Source organism: Coturnix japonica, unplaced genomic scaffold (assembly GCF_054131305.1).
Source record: "Coturnix japonica strain WE unplaced genomic scaffold, WE-NBRP24 Scf188, whole genome shotgun sequence".
Lineage (NCBI taxonomy): Eukaryota > Metazoa > Chordata > Aves > Galliformes > Phasianidae > Coturnix > Coturnix japonica.
Genome location: NW_028189091.1, coordinates 28,073 through 50,031, shown reverse-complemented (window position 1 = coordinate 50,031; position 21,959 = coordinate 28,073). Strand labels below are relative to the sequence as shown.

The 21,959-nt window shown below is 50.6% G+C and overlaps 1 protein-coding gene and 1 long non-coding RNA gene across 2 annotated transcripts in view; one reads left to right on the top strand and one right to left on the bottom strand.

Moving 5' to 3' along the window:
- Positions 1-746: 746 nt before the first annotated feature.
- Positions 747-21,959, bottom strand: part of LOC107307504 (procollagen galactosyltransferase 1-like) — a 24,448-nt gene continuing 3,235 nt past the window's right edge. The window contains exons 3-11 of the mRNA XM_085535822.1: positions 21,906-21,959; positions 19,569-19,773; positions 14,932-15,051; positions 11,556-11,632; positions 8,790-8,896; positions 5,910-6,042; positions 5,677-5,804; positions 3,413-3,619; positions 747-1,053 (exon numbers count right to left, since the gene is read on the bottom strand). Of these exons, the coding sequence (XP_085391948.1) occupies positions 786-1,053; positions 3,413-3,619; positions 5,677-5,804; positions 5,910-6,042; positions 8,790-8,896; positions 11,556-11,632; positions 14,932-15,051; positions 19,569-19,773; positions 21,906-21,959 (1,299 nt within the window). The 3' untranslated portion in view covers positions 747-785. The remainder of the gene's footprint in view (positions 1,054-3,412; positions 3,620-5,676; positions 5,805-5,909; positions 6,043-8,789; positions 8,897-11,555; positions 11,633-14,931; positions 15,052-19,568; positions 19,774-21,905) is intronic.
- On the top strand, positions 2,003-3,372 carry LOC146751003 (uncharacterized). Its single transcript, XR_014941972.1, has 4 exons — positions 2,003-2,140; positions 2,323-2,361; positions 2,868-3,049; positions 3,094-3,372. It is a non-coding gene; the product is annotated as an uncharacterized LOC146751003 (long non-coding RNA).

The window sequence follows — 21,959 nt, the reverse complement described above, 5'->3', positions numbered from 1 at the left end:
CGGCCATGGCACCAAGATGGCGGCCAAGGCACCAAGATGGCGGCCATGGCACCAAGATGGCCGCCAAGGTCACAAGATGGCGGCCATGGCACCAAGATGGCGGCCAAGGCACCAAGATGGCGGCCATGGCACCAAGATGGCAGCCAAGGCAACAAGATGGCGGCCAAGGTTCCAAGATGGCGGCCAAGGCACCAAGATGGTGGTCAAGGCGCCAAGATGGCAGCCAAGGCACCAAGATGGCAGCCATGGCACCAAGATGGCAGCCAAGGAACCAAGGTGGCGGCCATGGCACCAAGATGGTGGTCAAGGTGCCAAGATGGCTGCCAAGGTCACAAGATAGTGGCCAAGGCACCAAGATGGCAGCCAAGGAACCAAGATGGCGTCCAAGGCACCAAGATGGTGGCCATGGCACCAAGATGGTGAGCAAGGCCCCAAAATGGCAACTAAGGCCCCAAAATGGTGAGCAAGGCCCCAAAATGGCGGTCAAGGCCCCAAAATGGCGGTCAAGGCCCCCAAATGGTAACCATAGGCAAAATATCAACCAAAGGCCCCTCAATGGAAGTGCCAAAAGCCCCCCAATGGAGGAGCCAAGACCCCCCAATAGAGGGGCCAATACCCCCCCAGTGGAGAAGCCAAGACCCCCACAATAGAGGCACCAAACCCCCCCAATGGAGGCCAGCAAGGCCGACGATCCCCCAGGCCCAACATGGCGCCTCCCACCAAGGCCTCAACATCATCACCAGGCCTGACATCATTGAGGCGACCCTCCATCATCATCATCACCATCATAGCTCATCCCTTGCCGTGCTGTCGAGGGGGGATTGAAGGACGTCGGAGTTCTGGGCCTCCCGTTTCAGCCGCTGTTGTTCCTTCATCTTATGGGATTTAGCCCGATCCCAATCCGTCTTAATGGCCTCGTTGTCCCACACCACCGACGTCTCCGTGTCGCTGACGTAACCGTCGTCCCCCGTGTAATGAGTGGGGTAAACCAAGAGGGGCTCGACTGAAAAGGCCACAAGGTCGCGGGGGTGGAAGTGCTTCGTGTAGTCGGAGCTGGGGGGAGATAATGGGGGAGATAAGAGGGGTTGGGGGGGGGTGAGATATGGGATCAAGTGTAGGAACATAGGTGTATGTTTGGTGGCCCTGCTAGGCAGGGGGGTTGGAACTACATGATCCTTGAGGTCCCTTCCAACCCGGGTAATTCTGTGATTCTGTGATAACATCCAATGGGTTGGAAGGGATCTTAAAGGTGATGGAACCATTGGTTGGGTTGGAAGGGATCTTAAAGGTCTTGGAAACATCCAATGGGTTGGATAGGAAGGAGCCTAAAAGGTGATGGAGCCATTGGATGGGTTGGGTTGGAAGGGATCCTAAAGGTCATGGAACCATTGAATGGGTTGGGTTGGAGGGGACCTTAAAGGTGATGGAGCCATTGGATGGGCTGGGTTCAGTTGGGTTGGAAGGGACCTTAAAGGTGACGGAGCCATCCAGTGAGTTGGGTTGGGTTGGAAGGGGTCTTAAAGGTGATGGAGCCATTGGATGGGTTGGAAGGGATCTTGAAGGTCATGGAACCATTGAATGGGTTGGGTTGGAGGGGACTTTAAAGGTGATGGAGCCATTGGATGGGTTGGGTTGGGTTGGAAGGGTCCTTAAAGGTGATGGAGCCATTGGATGGGTTGGGTTGGGTTGGATTGGAAGTGATCTTAAAGCTCATTGAACCATCCAATGGGTTAGAAGGGACCTTAAAAGATGATGGAGCCATTGGATGGGTTGGGTTGGAGGGGACCTTAAAGGTGATGGAGCCACTGGATGGGTTGGAAGGGATCCTAAAGGTGATGGAGCCATTGGATGCGTTGGGTTGGGTTGGAAGGGATCTTAAAGGTGATGGAGCCATTGGATGCGTTGGGTTGGGTTGGAAGGGATCTTAAAGGTCATGGAACCATTGAATGGGTTGGGTTGGAGGGGACCTTAAAGGTGATGGAGCCATTGGATGGGTTGGATGGGCCCTTAAAGGTGATGGAGCCATTGGATGGGTTGGAAGGGGCCTTAAAGGTGATGGAACCATCCAATGGGTTGAGTTGGAAGGGGTCTTAAAGGACACAGAACCATTGAATGGGTTGGGATGGAAGGGATCCTAAAGGTGATGGAGCCATTGGATGGGTTGGAAGGGACCTTAAAAGATGATGGAGCCATTGGATGGGTTGGAAGGGATCCTAAAGGTGATGGAGCCATTGGATGCGTTGGGTTGGGTTGGAGGGGACTTTAAAGGTGATGGAGCCATTGGATGCGTTGGGTTGGGTTGGGTTGGAAGGGTCCTTAAAGGTGATGGAGCCATTGGACGGGTTGGAAGGGGCCTTAAAGGTGATGGAGCCATTGGATGGGTTGGGTTGGAAGGGGTCTTAAAGCTCATTGAACCATCCAATGGGTTAGAAGGGACCTTAAAAGATGATGGAGCCATTGGATGGGTTGGGTTGGAGGGGACCTTAAAGGTGATGGAGCCATTGGATGGGTTGGGTTGGAAGGGTCCTTAAAGGTGATGGAACCATCCAATGGGTTGGGTTGGAAGGGGTCTTAAAGGACACAGAACCATTGAATGAGTTGGGATGGAAGGGATCCTAAAGGTGATGGAGCCATTGGATGGGTTGGGTTGGGTTGGGTTGGATTGGAAGTGATCTTAAAGCTCATTGAACCATCCAATGGGTTAGAAGGGACCTTAAAAGATGATGGAGCCATTGGATGGGTTGGGTTGGGTTGGGTTGGAAGGGACCTTAAAGGTGATGGAACCATCCAATGGGTTGGGTTGGGTTGGAAGGGGTCTTAAAGGACACAGAACCATTGAATGAGTTGGGATGGAAGGGATCCTAAAGGTGATGGAGCCATTGGATGGGTTGGGTTGGGTTGGATTGGAAGGGATCTTAAAGGTCATGGAACCATCCAATGGGTTAGAAGGGACCTTAAAAGATGATGGAGCCATTGGATGGGTTGGAAGGGATCCTAAAGGTGATGGAGCCATTGGATCGGTTGTGTTGGATTGGAAGGGATCTTAAAGGTGATGGAGCCACTGGATGGGTTGGGTTGGAGGGGACCTTAAAGGTGATGGAGCCATTGGATGGGTTGGGTTGGGTTGGAAGGGATCTTAAAGGTCATGGAACCATCCAATGGGTTAGAAGGGACCTTAAAAGATGATGGAGCCATTGGATGGGTTGGAAGGGACCTTAAAGGTGATGGAGCCATTGGATGGGTTGGGTTGGGTTGGAGGGGACTTTAAAGGTGATGGAACCATCCAATGGGTTGGGTTGGGTTGGGTTGGAGGGGACTTTAAAGGTGATGGAGGCATTGGATGGGTTGGGTTGGAAGGGTCCTTAAAGGATTCTCCCCCCCATAACCTCCCTTAGGTCGACCCCACACTCACACGGGGTGTTTGTCGAACATGACGGGCAGGAATTCATCCACCGGCAGCATTTTGGACAAGGGTTGAACCTGGAGCAACTTTTGGGCCCCACGAAGAGATAAAACGTAACCCAGGGTCCAATAGGAATAATCGGCCACCACCAAATTCCTCACACCCGGAACCGGCTGCTCGGGGTGATCCACCTGCATCCGCTTCCTCCCTATGTAACTGTGGGATGGAAAGACCCCATAGATCAATGCCAGAGCCATTATGGACCCCATAGAGAACATTATAGACCCCATAGATCAACCCCAAAGCCATTATGGATCCCATAGAGAACATTATAGACCCCATAGATCAACCCCAAAGCCATTATGGATCCCATAGAGAACATTATAGACCCCATAGATCAACCCCAAAGCCATTATGGACCCCATAGAGAACATTATAGACCCCATAGATCAACCCCAAAGCCATTATGGACCCCATAGATCAATCCAAAAGCCATTATGGATCCCATAGAGAACATTATAGACCCCATAGATCAATCCCAAAGCCAGGACAGACCCCATAGATCAATCCCAAAGACAGGATAGACTCCATAGATCAACCCCAAAGCCAGGATAGACCCCATAGATCAATCCCAAAGCCATTAAAGACCCCATAGAGAACATTATAGACCCCATAGATCAATGCCAGAGCCATTATGGATCCCATAGATCAATCCCAAAGCCATTATGGACCCCATAGAGAACATTATAGACCCCAAAGATAGACCCCAAAACCAGGATAGACCCCATAGATCAACCCCAAAGCCATTATGGATCCCATAGAGAACATTATAGACCCCATAGATAGACCCCAAAGCCATTATGGACCCCATAGATCAACCCCAAAGCCATTATGGATCCCATAGAGAACATTATAGACCCCATAGATCAACCCCAAAGCCATTATGGACCCCATAGATAGACCCCAAAGCCATTATGGACCCCATAGAGAACATTATAGACCCCATAGATAGACCCCAAAGCCAGGATAGACCCCATAGATCAATCCAAAAGCCATTACAGACCCCATAGATAGAACCCAAAGCCAGGATAGACCCCATAGATCAATCCAAAAGCCATTACAGACCCCATAGATAGAACCCAAAGCCAGGATAGACCCCATAGATCAATCCCAAAGACAGGATAGACCCCATAGATCAATGCCAGAGCCATTAGAGACCCCATAGAGAACATTATAGACCCCATAGATCAACCCCAAAGCCATTATGGACCCCATAGAAAGAACCCAAAGCCATTAGACACCCCATAGAAAACATTATAGGCCCCACAGATCAATCTCAAAGCCATTATGGACCCCATAGAGAACATTATAGACCCCATAGATGAATCCCAAAGCCAGGATAGACCCCATAGAGAACATTATATGCCCCATAGGTCAATCCCGAAGCCAGGATAGACCCCGTAGATAGACCCCAAAGCCATTACAGACCCCATAGATCAGTCCCAAAGCCATTACAGACCCCATAGATCAGTCCCAAAGCCAGGACAGACCCCATAGATGAATCCCAAAGCCAGGATAGACCCCATAGAGAACATTATAGACTCCATAGATCAACCCCAAAGCCATTATGAACCCCATAGATAGACCCCAAAGCCATTAGAGACCCCATAGATCAATCCCAAACCCAGAATAGACCCCATAGAGAACATTATAGACCCCATAGATCAATCCCAAAGCCAGGATAGACCCCATAGATCAATCCCAAAGCCAGGACAGACCCCATAGATAAATCCCAAAGCCAGTAGAGACCCCATAGGTAGACCCCAAAGCCCTTATAGACCCCATAGATCAATCCCAAAGCCAGGATAGACCCCATAGATCAATCCCAAAGCCATTAGAGACCCCATAGGGAACATTATAGACCCCATAGATCAATCCCAAAGCCATTTTGGACCCCATAGAGAACATTATAGACCCCATAGATAGACCCCAAAGCCATTATGGACCCCATAGATCAATCCCAAAGACAGGATAGACCCCATAGATCAATGCCAAAGCCATTATGGACCCCATAGAGAACATTAGAGACCTCATAGATAGACCCCAAAGCCATTATGGACCCCATAGATCAATCCAAAAGCCATTACAGACCCCATAGGTAGACCCCAAAGCCATTATAGACCCCATAGATCAATCCCAAAGCCAGGATAGACCCCATAGATGACACTTATGGGGCAGCCCATGTACCCCATAGCTTTGGGACCTCCACCTACATCAGATCCCAATCCAACCCTTCATCTTCCAGCTCCTCCATCAGGTTCATCAACCTCCTCTTAAAGAAGATCTCGAAGCGCAGATCGTCCTCAAACACCACCGACTTCTCCAACCCCCTTTCGACCACCTTGAAAGCCAATAAGAAACCATGATCCCATCCTTTATAGGGGCCAGAACCGACCCCAAATCCACCCCATTCTATTCCATATTCCCATTGAGGATCATCACTCACCTCCTTCCAGATCCCATAGTGGCTGAGGAAGCAGCCCAGCTCCCCCTTGGTAAGAGGTCGGCCGTGATATGGGTCCTTATAGCCCGGCAGCATCTTAATACCCAGAGCTTCCACCTGGCTGCTGTTCATGGCCCTACAAATAAGGGGGTGGGGGGGTTATGAGGATCCTAAGGGGGTTATGAGGAACATAGGGGGGTTATGGGGACCCTAAGGGGGTTATGATGACTCTAAGGGGGTTATGAGGACACTGGGGGGGGTCTATGAGGACTCTGGGGGGGTTATGAGGACCCTAAGGGGGCTATGAGGACCCTAAGGGGGTTATAAGGTATCTGGGGGGGGTTATGAGGACCCTAAGGGGGTTATGAGGACCCTAAGGGGGTTATAAGGTATCTGGGGGGGTTATGAGGACCCTAAGGGGGTTATGAGGACCCTAAGGGGGTTATAAGGTATCTGGGGGGGTTATGAGGACCCTAAGGGGGTTATAAGGTATCTGGGGGGGTTATGAGGACCCTAAGGGGGTTATGAGGACCCTAAGGGGGTTATAAGGTATCTGGGGGGGTTATGAGGACCCTAAGGGGGTTATGGGGACCCTAAAGGGATTATGAGGACCCTGAGGGGGGTTATGAGGATCCTAAGGGGGTTATGAGGAACATAGGGGGGTTATGGGGACCCTAAGGGGGTTATGATGACTCTAAGGGGGTTATGAGGACACTGGGGGGGGTCTATGAGGACTCTGGGGGGGCTATGAGGACCCTAAGGGGGTTATAAGGTATCTGGGGGGGTTATGAGGACCCTAAGGGGGTTATGAGGACCCTAAGGGGGTTATAAGGTATCTGGGGGGGTTATGAGGACCCTAAAGGGGTTATGAGGACCCTAAGGGGGTTATAAGGTATCTGGGGGGGTTATGAGGACCCTAAGGGGGTTATGAGGACCCTAAGGGGGTTATAAGGTATCTGGGGGGGTTATGAGGACCCTAAGGGGGTTATGAGGGACATGGGTGGGTTATGAGGACCCTAAGGGGGTTATGAGGACACTGGGGGGGGGTCTTATGAAGACCCTGTGGGAGTTATGAGGACTCTAAGGGGGTTATGAGGAACATTTTGGGGGGGGGGGGGGGGGGGGTTATGAGGGGTTTATGATGACCCTAAGGGGTTTATGAGGACCCTGGGGGAGTTATGAGGTTCCTGGGGGGGTTATGAGGACCCTAAGGGGCTTATGAGGACCCTAAGGGGGTTTATGAGGGACATGGGGAGGTTATGGGGACCCTAAGGGGGTTATGAGGGGCATGGGGGGGTTACGAGGATACTGGGGGGAGTTATGAGGAACATAGGGGGGGATATGGGGACACTAAGGGGGTTATGAGGATCCTGGAGGGGTTAGGAGTACCCTGGGGGGGTCTATGAGAACTCTGAGGGGATTATGAGGACCCTAAGGGGTTTATGAGGACCCTGGGGGGGTTATGAGGGACATGGGTGGGTTATGAGGACCCTAAGGGGGTTATGAGGGGGTTATGATGACCCTAAGGGGGTTTGAGGACCCTAAGGGGGTTATGAGGACACTGGGGGGGGGGTCTTATGAAGACCCTGTGGGAGTTATGAGGACTCTAAGGGGGTTATGAGGAACATTTGGGGGGGGGGGGGGGGTTATGAGGGGTTTATGATGACCCTAAGGGGGTTATGATGACCCTAAGGGGTTTATGAGGACCCTAAGGGATTTATGAGGACCCTTAGAGGTTTATGAGGACCCTGGGGGGGTCTATGAGGACCCTAAGGGGGTTATAAGGACCCTAAGGGGGTTTATGAGGGACATGGGGTGGGTTATGAGGACCCTGGGGGGGTCTATGAGGACCCTAATGGGGTTAGGAGGACGCTGAGGGGGTCCATAAGGACTCTGGGGGGGGGAGGTTATGAGGACATTGGAGGTTATATGAGGACCCTAAGGGGGTTATAAGGTATCTGGGGGGGTTATGAGGATCCTAATGGGGTTATGAGGACCCTAAGGGGGTTATAAGGTATCTGGGGGGGTTATGAGGACCCTAAGGGGGTTATAAGGTATCTGGGGGGGTTATGAGGATCCTAATGGGGTTATGAGGACCCTAAGGGGGTTATAAGGTATCTGGGGGGGTTATGAGGACCCTAAGGGGGTTATAAGGACCCTAAGGGGTTATGAGGAACATGGGGGGGTTATGCAGGGGTTATGAGAACCCTAAGGGGGTTATGATGACCCTAAGGGGGTTATAAGGACCCTAAGGGGTTATGAGGAACATGGGGGGGTTATGCAGGGGTTATGAGAACCCTAAGGGGGTTATGAGGACCCTAAGGGGGTTATAAGGACCCTAAGGGGTTATGAGGAACATGGGGGGGTTATGCAGGGGTTATGAGAACCCTAAGGGGGTTATGATGACCCTAAGGGGGTTATAAGGACCCTAAGGGGGCTATGCAGGGGTTATGAGGACCCTAGGGGAGTTATGAGGATCCTGGGGGCGTTATGAGGATCCTAAGGGGGTTATGAGGACCCTAAGGGGGTTATAAGGTATCTGGGGGGGTTATGAGGATCCTAAGGGGGTTATGAGGACCCTTAGAGGTTTATGAGGACCCTAGGGGAGTTATGAGGATCCTGAGGGGGTTATGAGGACCCTAATGGGGTTATGATGACCCTAAGGGGGTTATGGGGACCCTAAAGGGGTTATGAGGAACATAGGGGGGTTATGGGGACCCTAAAGGGGTTATGAGGGGGTTATGATGACTCTAAGGGGGTTATGAGGACACTGGGGGGGCTATGAGGACCCTAGGGGAGTTATGAGGATCCTGGGGGGGTTATGAGGACCCTAAGGGGTTATGAGGACCCTGGGGGTCTTTATGAGCCCCCCCCCCACCTCACCTCCCATCCACAGCCTCCACCACCTTGCAGTCGATCTCCTGCTCGTACAACGTGCGCAACATGCGCTGCCTGCGGTCAGCCCTGCGCCTCAGGTTGATCATGAACACCTATAGAAGGGAGATCCTATGGGGGGGGCAGCACCTCCATACGGCCCTATAGGAGCCTGGGGTCCCCTATAGGGTCATCCCCCCCTCCAATGGAAGGGGCCAGTACCTCCATACGGCCCTATAGGAGCCTGGGGTCCCCTATAGGGTCATCCCCCCCCACAATGGAAGGGAGATCCTATAGGGGGGACAGCACCTCCATACGGCACTATAGGAGCCTGGGGTCCCCTATAGGGTCATCCATCCCCCACAATGGAAGGGAGATCCTATAGGGGGGGCAGCACCTCCATACAGCCCTATAAGAGACTGGGGTCCCCTATAGGGTCATCCATCCCCCGCAATGGAAGGGAGATCCTATAGGGGGGACAGCACCTCCATACGGCCCTATAGGAGCCTGGGGTCCCCTTTAGGGTCATCCATCCCCCACAATGGGAGATCCTATGGGGGGGCAGCACCTCCATACGGCCCTATAAGAGACTGGGGTCCCCTTTGGGGTCATCCCCCCCCCCCCCAATGGAAGGGAGATCCTATAGGGGGGGAAGCACCTCCATACGGCTCTATAGGAGCCTGGGGTCCCCTATAGGGTCATCCCCCCCCCCCAATGGAAGGGAGATCCTATGGGGGGGGGCAGCACCTCCATACGGCCCTATAGGAGCCTGGGGTCCCCTTTAGGTTCATCCCCCCTCCAATGGAAGGGGCCAGTACCTCCATACGGCCCTATAAGAGACTGGGGTCCCCTATAGGGTCATCCATCCCCCACAATGGAAGGGAGATCCTATGGGGGGGGGCAGCACCTCCATACGGCCCTATAAGAGCCTGGGGTCCCCTATAGGGTCATCCCCCCCTCCAATGGAAGGGGCCAGTACCTCCATACGGCCCTATAGGAGCCTGGGGTCCCCTATAGGGTCATCCATCCCCCACAATGGAAGGGAGATCCTATGGGGGGGGCAGCACCTCCATACGGCCCTATAGGAGCCTGGGGTCCCCTATAGGGTCATTCCCCCCTCCCCCAATGGAAGGGAGATCCCATTGAGGGTACCAGCATCTCCATTCGACCTTATAAGAGCCTGGGGGGTCCTATAAGACCCCTTTATATAGGGGGGACCCTATAAGACCCCTTTAGGGTCATCCCCACCCCCAGTGGAATGGAGATCCTATAGGGGGGTACAGCACCTCCATACGGCCCTATAGGAGCCTGGGGTCCCCTTTAGGGTCATCCATCCCCCCCAATGGAAGGGAGATCCTACTGGGGGTGCCAGTATCTCCATCTGACCCTATAAGAGCTGGGGGTCCCCTTTAGGGTCATCCCAACTCCCAGTGGAAGGGGTCAGCACCTCCATCCAACCCTATAAGATCTGGGGGTCCCCTTTAGGGTCATCTCCCCCTCCAGTGGAAGGGGCCAGCAGCTCTATCCGGCCCTATAAGAGCCTGGGGTCCCCTTTAGGGTCATCCCACCCCCCAATGGAAGGGGTCAGCACCTCCATCCAACCCTATAAGAGCCTGGGGTCCCCTTTAGGGCCATCCCCCCCAATGGAAGGGAGATCCTATAGGGGGGTGCCAGCACCTCCATCTGGCCCTATAAGAGCCTGGGGTCCCCTTTAGGGTCATCCATCCCCCCCAATGGAAGGGAGATCCCATTAGGGGTGCCAGCACCTCCATCTGGCCCTATAAGAGCCTGGGGTCCCTTTTAGGGTCATCCATCCCCCCCAATGGAAGGGAGATCCCATTAGGGGTGCCAGCACCTCCATCTGGCCCTATAAGAGCCTGGGGTCCCTTTTAGGGTCATCCATCCCCCCCAATGGAAGGGAGATCCCATTAGGGGTGCCAGCACCTCCATCTGGCCCTATAAGAGCCTGGGGTCCCCTTTAGGGTCATCCATCCCCCCCAATGGAAGGGAGATCCCATTAGGGGTGCCAGCACCTCCATCTGGCCCTATAAGAGCCTGGGGTCCCTTTTAGGGTCATCCATCCCCCCCAATGGAAGGGAGATCCCATTAGGGGTGCCAGCACCTCCATCTGGCCCTATAAGAGCCTGGGGTCCCTTTTAGGGTCATCTCCCCCTCCAGTGGAAGGGGCCAGCACCTCCATCCAACCCTATAAGATCTGGGGGTCCCCTTTAGGGTCATCCCCCCCCACAATGGAAGGGAGATCCTATGGGGGGTCCAGCACCTCCATACGGCCCTATAAGAGACTGGGGTCCCCTATAGGGTCATCCATCCCCCACAATGGAAGGGAGATCCTATGGGGGGGGCAGCACCTCCATACGGCCCTATAAGAGACTGGGGTCCCCTTTGGGGTCATCCCCCCCCCCCAATGGAAGGGAGATCCTATGGGGGGGGACAGCACCTCCATACGGCCCTATAGGAGCCTGGGGTCCCCTTTAGGGTCATCCTCCCCCCCCAATGGAAGGGGACAGCACCTCCATCCGACCCTATATGAGTTGGGGGTCCCCTTTAGGGTCATACCCCCCCAGTGGAAGGGAGATCTTATAGGGGGGGGGACAGCATCTCCATCTGGCCCTATAAGAGCCTGGGGTCCCCTATAGGGTCATCCATCCACCCCAATGGAAGGGAGATCCTATAGGGGGGTCCAGCACCTCCAACTGACCCTATAAGAGCCTGGGGTCCCTTTTAGGGTCAACCCCCCCCACCCCAAACCCTCACCTCATCGAATCCCATCTTGTCGGGGTTTTTGGGTGGGATGGTGAGGTACCTCGAGGGCTCCACGGGGGGGTTTTTCACTGTAAAAAAGCCATAAAAGACCCCTCAGTTTGCTGCTGGTTTCTATAGGGTTCCTATAAGTACCCGGAAAAGCCATAAAAGAACCCCAAGCAGGGATATGGGGCTGCTTATATGGCTGATCATTGGGGTTATGGGCACTGAGCTGCCATATATCCGGCCTGGATTCACCTCCTTCCCCATAGGGAGTATTTGGGGTCTGGGGTCTCCCCCTCCTTCCCTATAGGGAGCATTTGGGGTCTTCCATTCCTCCCCTATAGGGAGCATTTGGGGTCTGGGGTCTTCCCCTCCTCCCTATAGGGAGCATTTGGGGTCTCCCCCTCCTCCCTATAGAGATCATTTAGGGTCTCCCCCTCCTCCCTATAGGGAGCATTTAGGGTCTCCCCTTCCTTCCCTATAGGGAGCATTTGGGGTCTGGGGTCTTCCCCTCTTCCCTATAGGGAGCATTTAGGGTCTTCCCCTGCTTCCCTATAGGGACCATTTAGGGTCTCCCCTTCCTTCCCTATAGGGATCATTTAGGGTCTTCCATTCCTTCCCTATAGAGATCATTTAGGGTCTTCCATTCCTCCCCTATAGGGAGCATTTAGGGTCTCCCCTTCCTTCCCTATAGGGAGCATTTGGGGTCTGGGGTCTTCCCTTCCTTCCCCATAGGGAGCATTTAGGGTCTTCCCCTGCTTCCCTATAGGGGCCATTTGGGGTCTTCCCTTCCTTCCCCATAGGGAGCATTTGGGGTCTCCCCCTCCTCCCTATAGGGATCATTTAGGGTCTTCCATTCCTCCCCTATAGGGAGCATTTGGGGTCTGGGGTCTCCCCCTCCTTCCCTATAGGGATCATTTAGGGTCTTCCATTCCTCCCCTATAGGGATCATTTAGGGTCTTCCATTCCTCCCCTATAGGGAGCATTTGGGGTCTGGGGTCTCCCCCTCCTCCCTATAGGGAGCATTTGGGGTCTTCCATTCCTTCCCTATAGGGACCATTTGGGGTCTCCCCCTCCTCCCTGTAGAGATCATTTAGGGTCTTCCATTCCTTCCCTATAGAGATCATTTAGGGTCTTCCATTCCTCCCCTATAGGGAGCATTTAGGGTCTCCCCTTCCTTCCCTATAGGGAGCATTTGGGGTCTGGGGCCTTCCCCTCCTCCCTATAGGGAGCATTTAGGGTCTTCCCCTGCTTCCCTATAGGGGCCATTTGGGGTCTCCCCTTTCTTCCCTATAGGGAGCATTTGGGGTCTTCTCTTCCTTCCCTATAGGGACCATTTGGGGTCTTCCCTTCCTTCCCTATAGGGACCATTTGGGGTCTTCCATTCCTTCCCTATAGGGAGCATTTGGGGTCTTCCCCTGCTTCCCTATAGGGATCATTTAGGGTCTTCCATTCCTTCCCTATAGGGACCATTTGGGGTCTCCCCCTCCTTCCCCATAGGGACCATTAAGGGTCTTCGGTCCTCCCTTCTTGCCCCATAGGGGGTATTTGGGGTCTCCCCCTCCCCTATAGGGATCATTTAGGGTCTCAGCCATGCTGTGCTCCTCCTAATAGGAATAGGGCCAACTGGAACATCTCAGGCTGCCAAAGGGGAAGCTGTTATTGACCCTATAGGGCTGTGATCCCATTGGTATAAAGGGGCTCTTTGATGCTGTAGGATTGAAGCTGTTATTGACCCTATAGGGCCGGCTGAGTGTATAATGGGGCTCTTTGATGCTGTAGGATCGAAGCTCTGCCTTCCCATAAAGAGCCTTTGTGCCCCACAAGGAGCCAACAGAGGAACACTGTGAGCTTATGGGGTGATGGATGGGGGGGGCACAGTGAGGGGAGGGGGAGGGGAAGGGTTGAATAGGGGGAGGGTAGGGGGAGGGTAGGAGTAGGGGTAGGGTAGGGTGAGGGGTAGGGTAGTGGTAGGGTAGGGGTTGAATAGGGTAGGGTAGGTGTAGGGTAGGGTAGGGTAGGGGTTGAATAGGGGTAGGAGGAGGGGGAGGGTAGGGGTCGATTAGGGGCAGGGTAGTTGTAGGGTGAGGGGAGGGGTACGATAGGGGTAGGGGTAGGGTAGGGGTAGTAGGAGGGTAGGGGTTGATTAGGGGTAGGGTAGAGGTAGGGTTGGGGTAAAATAGGGGTAGGAAAGGTGTAGGGTAGGGTGAGGGTAGGATAGGTGTAGGGTTGGGGTAGGGATAGGGTAGGGGTTGAATAGGGGTAGGGTAGGGGTACGGTTGGGTGAGGGTAGGGTAGGGGTTGAATAGGGGTAGGAGGAGGGGGTGGGTAGGGGTTGGGTAGGGGAAGGGTAGGGTAGGGTGAGGGGAGGGGTATGATAGGGGTAGGGGTAGGGTAGGGATAGGGTTGGGGTTGAATAGGGGTAGGAGGAGGGTAGGGGTAGGGGTTGGGTAGGGTGAGGGGAGGAGTAGGGTGAGGGGTTGATTAGGGGTAGGGTAGGGGTAGGGTAGGGGTAGGGTAGGGGTTGAGTAGGGGTAGGGGTTGATTAGGGATAGGGTAGTTGTAGGGTGAGGGGAGGGGTAGTAGGAGGGTAGGGGTTGATTAGGGGTAGGAGGAGAGGGAGGGTAGGGGTTGGGTAGGGTAGGTGTAGGGTTGGGGTTGAATAGGGGTAGGAGAGGTGTAGGGTAGGGTGAGGGTAGGGTAGGGGTAGGGTTGGGGTAGGGATAGGGTAGGGGTTGAATAGGGGTAGGAGAAGGGTAGGAGTAAGGTAGGGTAGGAATAGGGTTAGGGTTAGGTCAGGGTTAGGGTTATTTTTAGGGTTATGGTTAGGATTAGATTACTTTTAGGGTTAGGGTTAGAGTTATGTTTAGGGTTAGGCTATGATTAGGGTTATAGTTTTGGTTATGGTTAGGGTTAAGGATAAGGTTAGGGTTAGGGTTAAGGTTAGGGTTAGGGTTAGGGTTAGGGTTATATTTATGGTTATTATTAGGGTTATGGTCAGGGTCGGGGTTAGGGCTAGGGTTAGGGTTAGGGTTAGGGTTAGGGTCATGGTTTAGGTTATTATTAGGGTTAGGGTTAGGGTTAGCGTTATGGTTATGGTTAAGGTTATGGTTATTATTAGGTTTAGGGTTATTGTTAAGGTTATGGTTATTATTAGGGTTAGGGTTATGGTTATGGTTAAGGTTATGTTTAGGGTTATGGTTCTTATTAGGGTCATGGTTATGGTTATTATTAGGGTCATGGTTATGGTTATCATTAGGGTTAGGGTTATGGTTATGTTTAGGGTCATGGTTATGGTTATTATTAGGGTTAGGGTCATGGTTATGGTTATCATTAGGGTTATGGTTATGGTTATCATTAGGGTGCCCCTAACCCCGCTGCCCACCCATGATCTCCAGCAGGACGTGCTCAAAACTCTCCTTCTCGTCCCTCAATGTGCTGTGGGATCTCAGCGGCACCGGCAGGAACCCGAACTGCTCCTTATTGCACACGAACATCTGCACCTCTATGGGGAGACCACAGCAAGTCAATAACCCTACAGACCAACCCCATAAACCAACCCTATAAACCAACCTTACAAACCAACCCCATAAACCAACCCTACAAAACAACCCCATAAACCAACCCTACAAACCAACCCCATAAACCAACCCCATAAACCAACCCTATAAACCAACCCTACAAACCAACCCCAACCCCATAAACCAACCCTATAAACCAACCCCATAAACCAACCCTACAAACCAACCCCATAAACCAACCCTACAAACCAACCCCATAAACCAACCCTACAAACCAACCCCATAAACCAACCCTACAAACCAACCCCATAAACCAACCCTATAAACCAACCCCATAAACCAACCCCATAAACCAACCCCATAAACCAACCCTACAAACCAACCCCATAAACCAACCCTACAAACCAACCCCACAAACCAACCCTACAAACCAACCCCATAAACCAACCCTACAAACCAACCCCATAAACCAACCCTATAAACCAACCCTATAAACCAACCCCATAAACCAACCCTATAAACCAACCCCATAAACCAACCCCATAAACCAACCCCATAAACCAACCCTACAAAACAACCCCATAAACCAACCCTACAAACAACCCCATAAACCAACCCTATAAACCAACCCCATAAACCAACCCTATAAACCAACCCCATAAACCAACCCTATAAACCAACCCCATAAACCAACCCTACAAACCAACCCCATAAACCAACCCTACAAACCAACCCTATAAACCAACCCTACAAACCAACCCTATAAACCAACCCTACAAACCAACCCTATAAACCAACCCTACAAACCAACCCCATAAACCAACCCTACAAACCAACCCTACAAACCAACCCCATAAACCAACCCCATAAACCAACCCTACAAACCAACCCTACAAACCAACCCCATAAACCAACCCTATAATCCAACCCTACAAACCAACCCCATAAACCAACCCTACAAACCAACCCCATAAACCAACCCTACAAACCAACCCCATAAACCAACCCTACAAACAACCCCATAAACCAACCCTATAAACCAACCCCATAAACCAACCCTATAAACCAACCCTACAAACCAACCCCATAAACCAACCCCATAAACCAACCCCATAAACCAACCCTACAAACCAACCCCATAAACCAACCCCATAAACCAACCCCATAAACCAACCCCATAAGCCAACCCTATAAACCAACCCCATAAACCAACCCCATAAACCAACCCCATAAGCCAACCCTATAAACCAACCCTATAAACCAACCCCATAAACCAACCCTACAAACCAACCCTACAAACCAGCCCCATAAACCAACCCTACAAACCAACCCCATAAACCAACCCTACAAACCAACCTCATAAACCAACCCTACAAACCAACCCCATAAACCAACCCTACAAACCAACCCTACAAACCAACCCCATAAACCAACCCTACAAACAACCCCATAAACCAACCCTACAAACCAACCCTACAAACCAACCCCATAAACCAACCCTACAAACCAACCCCATAAACCAACCCTACAAACCAACCCCATAAACCAACCCTACAAACCAACCCCAACCCCATAAACCAGCCCCATAAACCAACCCTAAATCCAACCCTATATTCCAACCCTAACCCTATAAACCAACCCTACAAACCAACCCCAACCCCACAAACTAACCCCAACACCATAATCCTTCTTATGGGACCGTTACTATAGGGTTCTTCTTATGGGTCCCTCCTTATGGGTCCCTTCTTATAGGGTCCTTCTCATGGGTCCTTCATTATAGGACCCTTATTATTGGACCCTTATTATGGTTCTCTTCTTATAGGGTCCTTCTTATGGGGTCCCATCTTATGGGTCCCTTATTATAGGGTCCTTCTCATAGGTCCCTTCTTATGGGTCCCTCATTATAGGACCCTTATAGGATTCTTCTTATAGGTCCCTTCTTATAGTGTCCTTATGGGTCCCTTCTTATAGGGCCCTTCTATTGTGACCCTCCTTATAGGAACCTTCTTATATGGTCCCTTCTTATGGGTCCCTTCTTATAGGGTCCATTTTATGGGGTCCTTCTTATGGGTCCATTATAATAGATCCCTCCTTATAGAACACTTATTATAGGGTCCTTCATATGGGTCCCTCCTTATAGGTCTCTCCTTGTAGGTCCCTCCTTATATGGTCCCTTCTTATAGGGTCCCTTCTTATAGGGTCCCTTATTGTAGGGTCCTTCTCATAGGTCCCTTATTATAGGGTTCCTCCTTATAGGGCCCTTCTATTGGGACCCTTCTTATGGGTCCTTCTTATGGGTCCCTTCTTATAGGTCCCTTTTTATAGGGCCCTTCTTATAGGGTCCCTTCTTATGGCATCCTTCTTATGTGTCCCTTATTATAGGACCCTTATAGGGTTCTTCTTATAGGTCCCTTCTTACAGTGTCCCTTCTTATGGGTCCCTTATTATAGGGTCCTTATTATGGGACCCTTATTATAGTTCCCTCCTTATAGGTCCCTTTATTATAGGACCCTCCTTAGAGGACCCTTATTATGGGGCCCTTCTTATGGGTCCCTTCTTATAGGACCCTTCTTATAGGGTCTTTATTATAGGGTCCTTCTTATGGGTCCTTTCCTATAGGGTCCTTCTTAGGGGTCCTTCCTTATAGGTCCCTCCTTATAGAACCCTTATTATAGGTCCCTTCTATTGTGACCCTTATTATAGATCCCATCCTATAGATCCCACGTTATAGGGTCCCGGTTCCGACCCGCCATCTTGCATGAGAAGGCAAAGACGATGATGTCGTCAAAGGACCTTATGGGTCCCTTCTTATGAGCCCCTTCTTATAGGGTCCTTCTTATAGGACCCTTCTTATGGGTCCATTATAGGGTCCTTCTCATGGGTCCTTTATTATAGGACCCTTATTATTGGAGCCTTATTATGGGTCCCTTCTTATAGGGTCCTTCTTATGGGGTCCCTTCTTATGGGTCCCTTATTATAGGACCCTTATAGGATTCTTCTTATATGTCCCTTCTTATAGTGTCCTTCTTATGGGTCCCTTCTTATAGGGCCCTTCTATTGTGACCCTCCTTATAGGTCCCTTCTTATGGGTCCCTTCTTATAGGGTCCATTTTATGGGGTCCTTCTTATGGGTCCCTTATAATAGATCCCTCCTTATAGAACACTTATTATAGGGTCCTTCATATGGGTCCCTCCTTATAGGTCTCTCCTTGTAGGTCCCTCCTTATATGGTCCCTTCTTATAGGGTCCCTTCATATAGGGTCCCTTATTGTAGGGTCCTTCTCATAGGTCCCTTATTATAGGGTTCCTCCTTATAGGGCCCTTCTATTGGGACCCTTCTTATGGGTCCTTCTTATGGGTCCCTTCTTATAGGTCCCTTTTTATAGGGCCCTTCTTATAGGGTCCCTTCTTATGGCATCCTTCTTATGTGTCCCTTATTATAGGACCCTTATAGGGTTCTTCTTATAGGTCCCTTCTTACAGTGTCCCTTCTTATAGGTCCCTTATTATAGGGTCCTTATTATGGGACCCTTATTATAGTTCCCTCCTTATAGGTCCCTTTATTATAGGACCCTCCTTAGAGGACCCTTATTATGGGGCCCTTCTTATGGGTCCCTTCTTATAGGACCCTTCTTATAGGGTCTTTATTATAGGGTCCTTCTTATGGGTCCTTTCCTATAGGGTCCTTCTTAGGGGTCCTTCCTTATAGGTCCCTCCTTATAGAACCCTTATTATAGGTCCCTTATTATAGGTCCCTTCTATTTTGACCCTTATTATAGATCCCATCCTATAGATCCCACGTTATAGGGTCCCGGTTCCAACCCGCCATCTTGCAGGAGAAGGCGAAGACGATGATGTCGTCAAAGGACCTTAAGGGTCCCTTCTTATGGATCCCTCCTTATAGGTCCCTTCTTATAGTTCCTCCTTATAGTTCCCTCCTTATAGGACCCTTCTTATAGGTCCCATCCTATAGATCCCACGTTATAGGGTCCCGGTTCCAACCCGCCATCTTGCAGGAGAAGGCGAAGACGATGATGTCGTCAAAGGAACTTATGAGTCCCTTCTTAAGAGTCCCTTCTTATAGGGTCCTTATTATGGGTCCCTCCTTATAGGACCCTTATTATAGGTCCCTCCCTATAGATCCCACGTTATAGGGTCCCGGTTCCGACCCGCCATCTTGCAGGAGAATGCGAAGACGATGATGTCGTCAAAGGACCTTATGGGTCCCTTCTTATGGATCCCTCCTTATAGGTCCCTTCTTATAGTTCCTCCTTATAGTTCCCTCCTTATAGGACCCTTATTATAGGTCCCATCCTATAGATCCCACGTTATAGGGTCCCGGTTCCGACCCGCCATCTTGCAGGAGAAGGCAAAGACGATGATGTCGTCAAAGGACCTTATGGGTCCCTTCTTATAGGGTCCTTATTATGGGTCCCTCCTTATAGGACCCTTCTTATAGTTCCCATCCTATAGATCCCACATTATAGGGTCCCGGTTCCGACCCGCCATCTTGCAGGAGAAGGCGAAGACGATGATGTCGTCGAGGTTCCATCCGTACTCGGGGTGTGGGGGGTAGAACCGGAGCCGGGTGCTGGATTCTTTCCGTAGGTCCAATAGGAACGTGGAGTGAACCATCGGAACCGCAAAGCAACCGCGGCGAGAGCGGCTCCGGATCGGGAGGTAGGATGGGGTACGGCGGTAATAACCCTATAGGGGATATAGGGATCCTATATAGGTATATAGTGATCCTATAGGATGGGGTACGGCGGTAATAACCCTATAGGGGATATAGGGATCCTATATAGGTATATAGTGATCCTATAGGATGGGGTACGGCGGTAATAACCCCATAGGGGATAGAGCAATCCTATATAGGTATATAGTGATCCTATAGGATGGGGTACGGCGGTAGTAACCCTATAGGGGATAGAGCAATCCTATATAGGTATATAGGGTATATAGTAATCCTATAGGATGGGGTACGGCGGTAGTAGCCCTATAGGGGGATATAGCAATCCTATATAGGTATATAGTGATCCTATAGGATGTGGTACGGCGGTAATAACCCTATAGGGGATAGAGCAATCCTATATAGGTATATAGTGATCCTATAGGATGGGGTACGGCGGTAATAACCCTATAGGGGATAAAGCAATCCTATATAGGTATATAGTGATCCTGTAGGACGGGGTACGGCGGTAATAACCCTATAGGGGATATAGCAATCCTATATAGGTATATAGTGATCCTATAGGATGAGGTACAGCGCTAATAAACCTATAGGGGATATAGCGACACTATAGGATGGGGTACAGCGGTAATAACCCTATAGGGGATATGGGAACCTATATAGGTATATAGTGATCCTATAGGATGGGGTACGGCGGTAATAACCCTATAGGGGATATAGTGATCCTATATAGGTATATAGTGATCCTATAGGACGGGGTACGGCGGTAATAACCCTATAGGGGATATAGTAACACTATAGGATGGGGTACGGCGGTAATAACCCTATAAGGGATATAGTAACACTATAGGATGGGGTGCGGCGGTAATAACCCTATAGGGGATATAGTGATCCTATAGGATGGGGTACGGTGGTAATAACCCTATAGGGGATAGAGCAATCCTATATAGGTATATAGTGATCCTATAGGATGGGGTACGGCGGTAATAATCCTATAGGGGATATAGCAATCCTATATAGGTATATAGGGTATATAGTGATCCTATAGGACGGGGTACAGCGGTAGTAACCCTATAGGGGGATATAGCAATCCTATATAGGTATATAGTGATCCTATAAGATGGGGTATGGCGGTAGTAACCCTATAGGGGATATAGCGATACTATATAGGTATATAGGGTATATAGGGATCCTATAGGATGGGGTATGGCAGTAGTAACCCTATATATATTGGGGGGTATATAGTAATCCTATATAGGGGGGTATATAATAACCCTATATGGGGGGTAGCCCTATATATATGGGGGGGTATATAGTAATCCTATATAGGGGGGTATATAATAACCCTATACGGGGGTACGGCGGTAGTAACCCTGCATTTATGGGGGGTATAGTAACACTATAGGGGGGATATATATATATGTATATGGGGGGGTATGTAGTTCACCCTATGGGGGGGGGGCATCTGTAGTAACCCTATATAATGGGTGGGGGGAGATATATGGGATAGATATATATACATATATATATGGGGGTGTCTGTAGTAACCCTATATAATGGAGGGGGTAGATATATGGGGGGGATATATATATGTATATGGGGGGGCATCTGTAGTAACCCTATATATTGGGGGTGGGAGATATATGGGATATATATATATACACACATATATACACATATATACATATATATACACACATATATACATATATATGGGGGTGTCTGTAGTAACCCTATATAATGGAGGGGGTAGATATATGGGGGATATATATATATATATGGGGGGGTCTCTAGTAACCCTATGGGGGGGGCATCTATAGTAACCCTATTAAATGGGGGGGGGGGAGATGTATGGGATAGATATATATACATATATATATGGGGGTGTCTGTAGTAACCCTATATAATGGAGAGGGTAGATATATGGGGGATATATATATATATATATGGGTGGGGTCTGTAGTAACCCTATGTGGGGGGGCATCTATAGTAACCCTATTAAATGGGGGGGGGGGAGATATATGGGATAGATATATATACATATATATATGGGGGTGTCTATTGTAACCCTATATAATGGAGGGGGTAGATATATATATATATGGGGGGGGGTCCGTATGAACTCTATATAATGGGGGGGGTCCCATACCTGAGCCGTCATCCCACACCAGAAGTTGGAATAGGCCGCCCTGGAATCCAACAT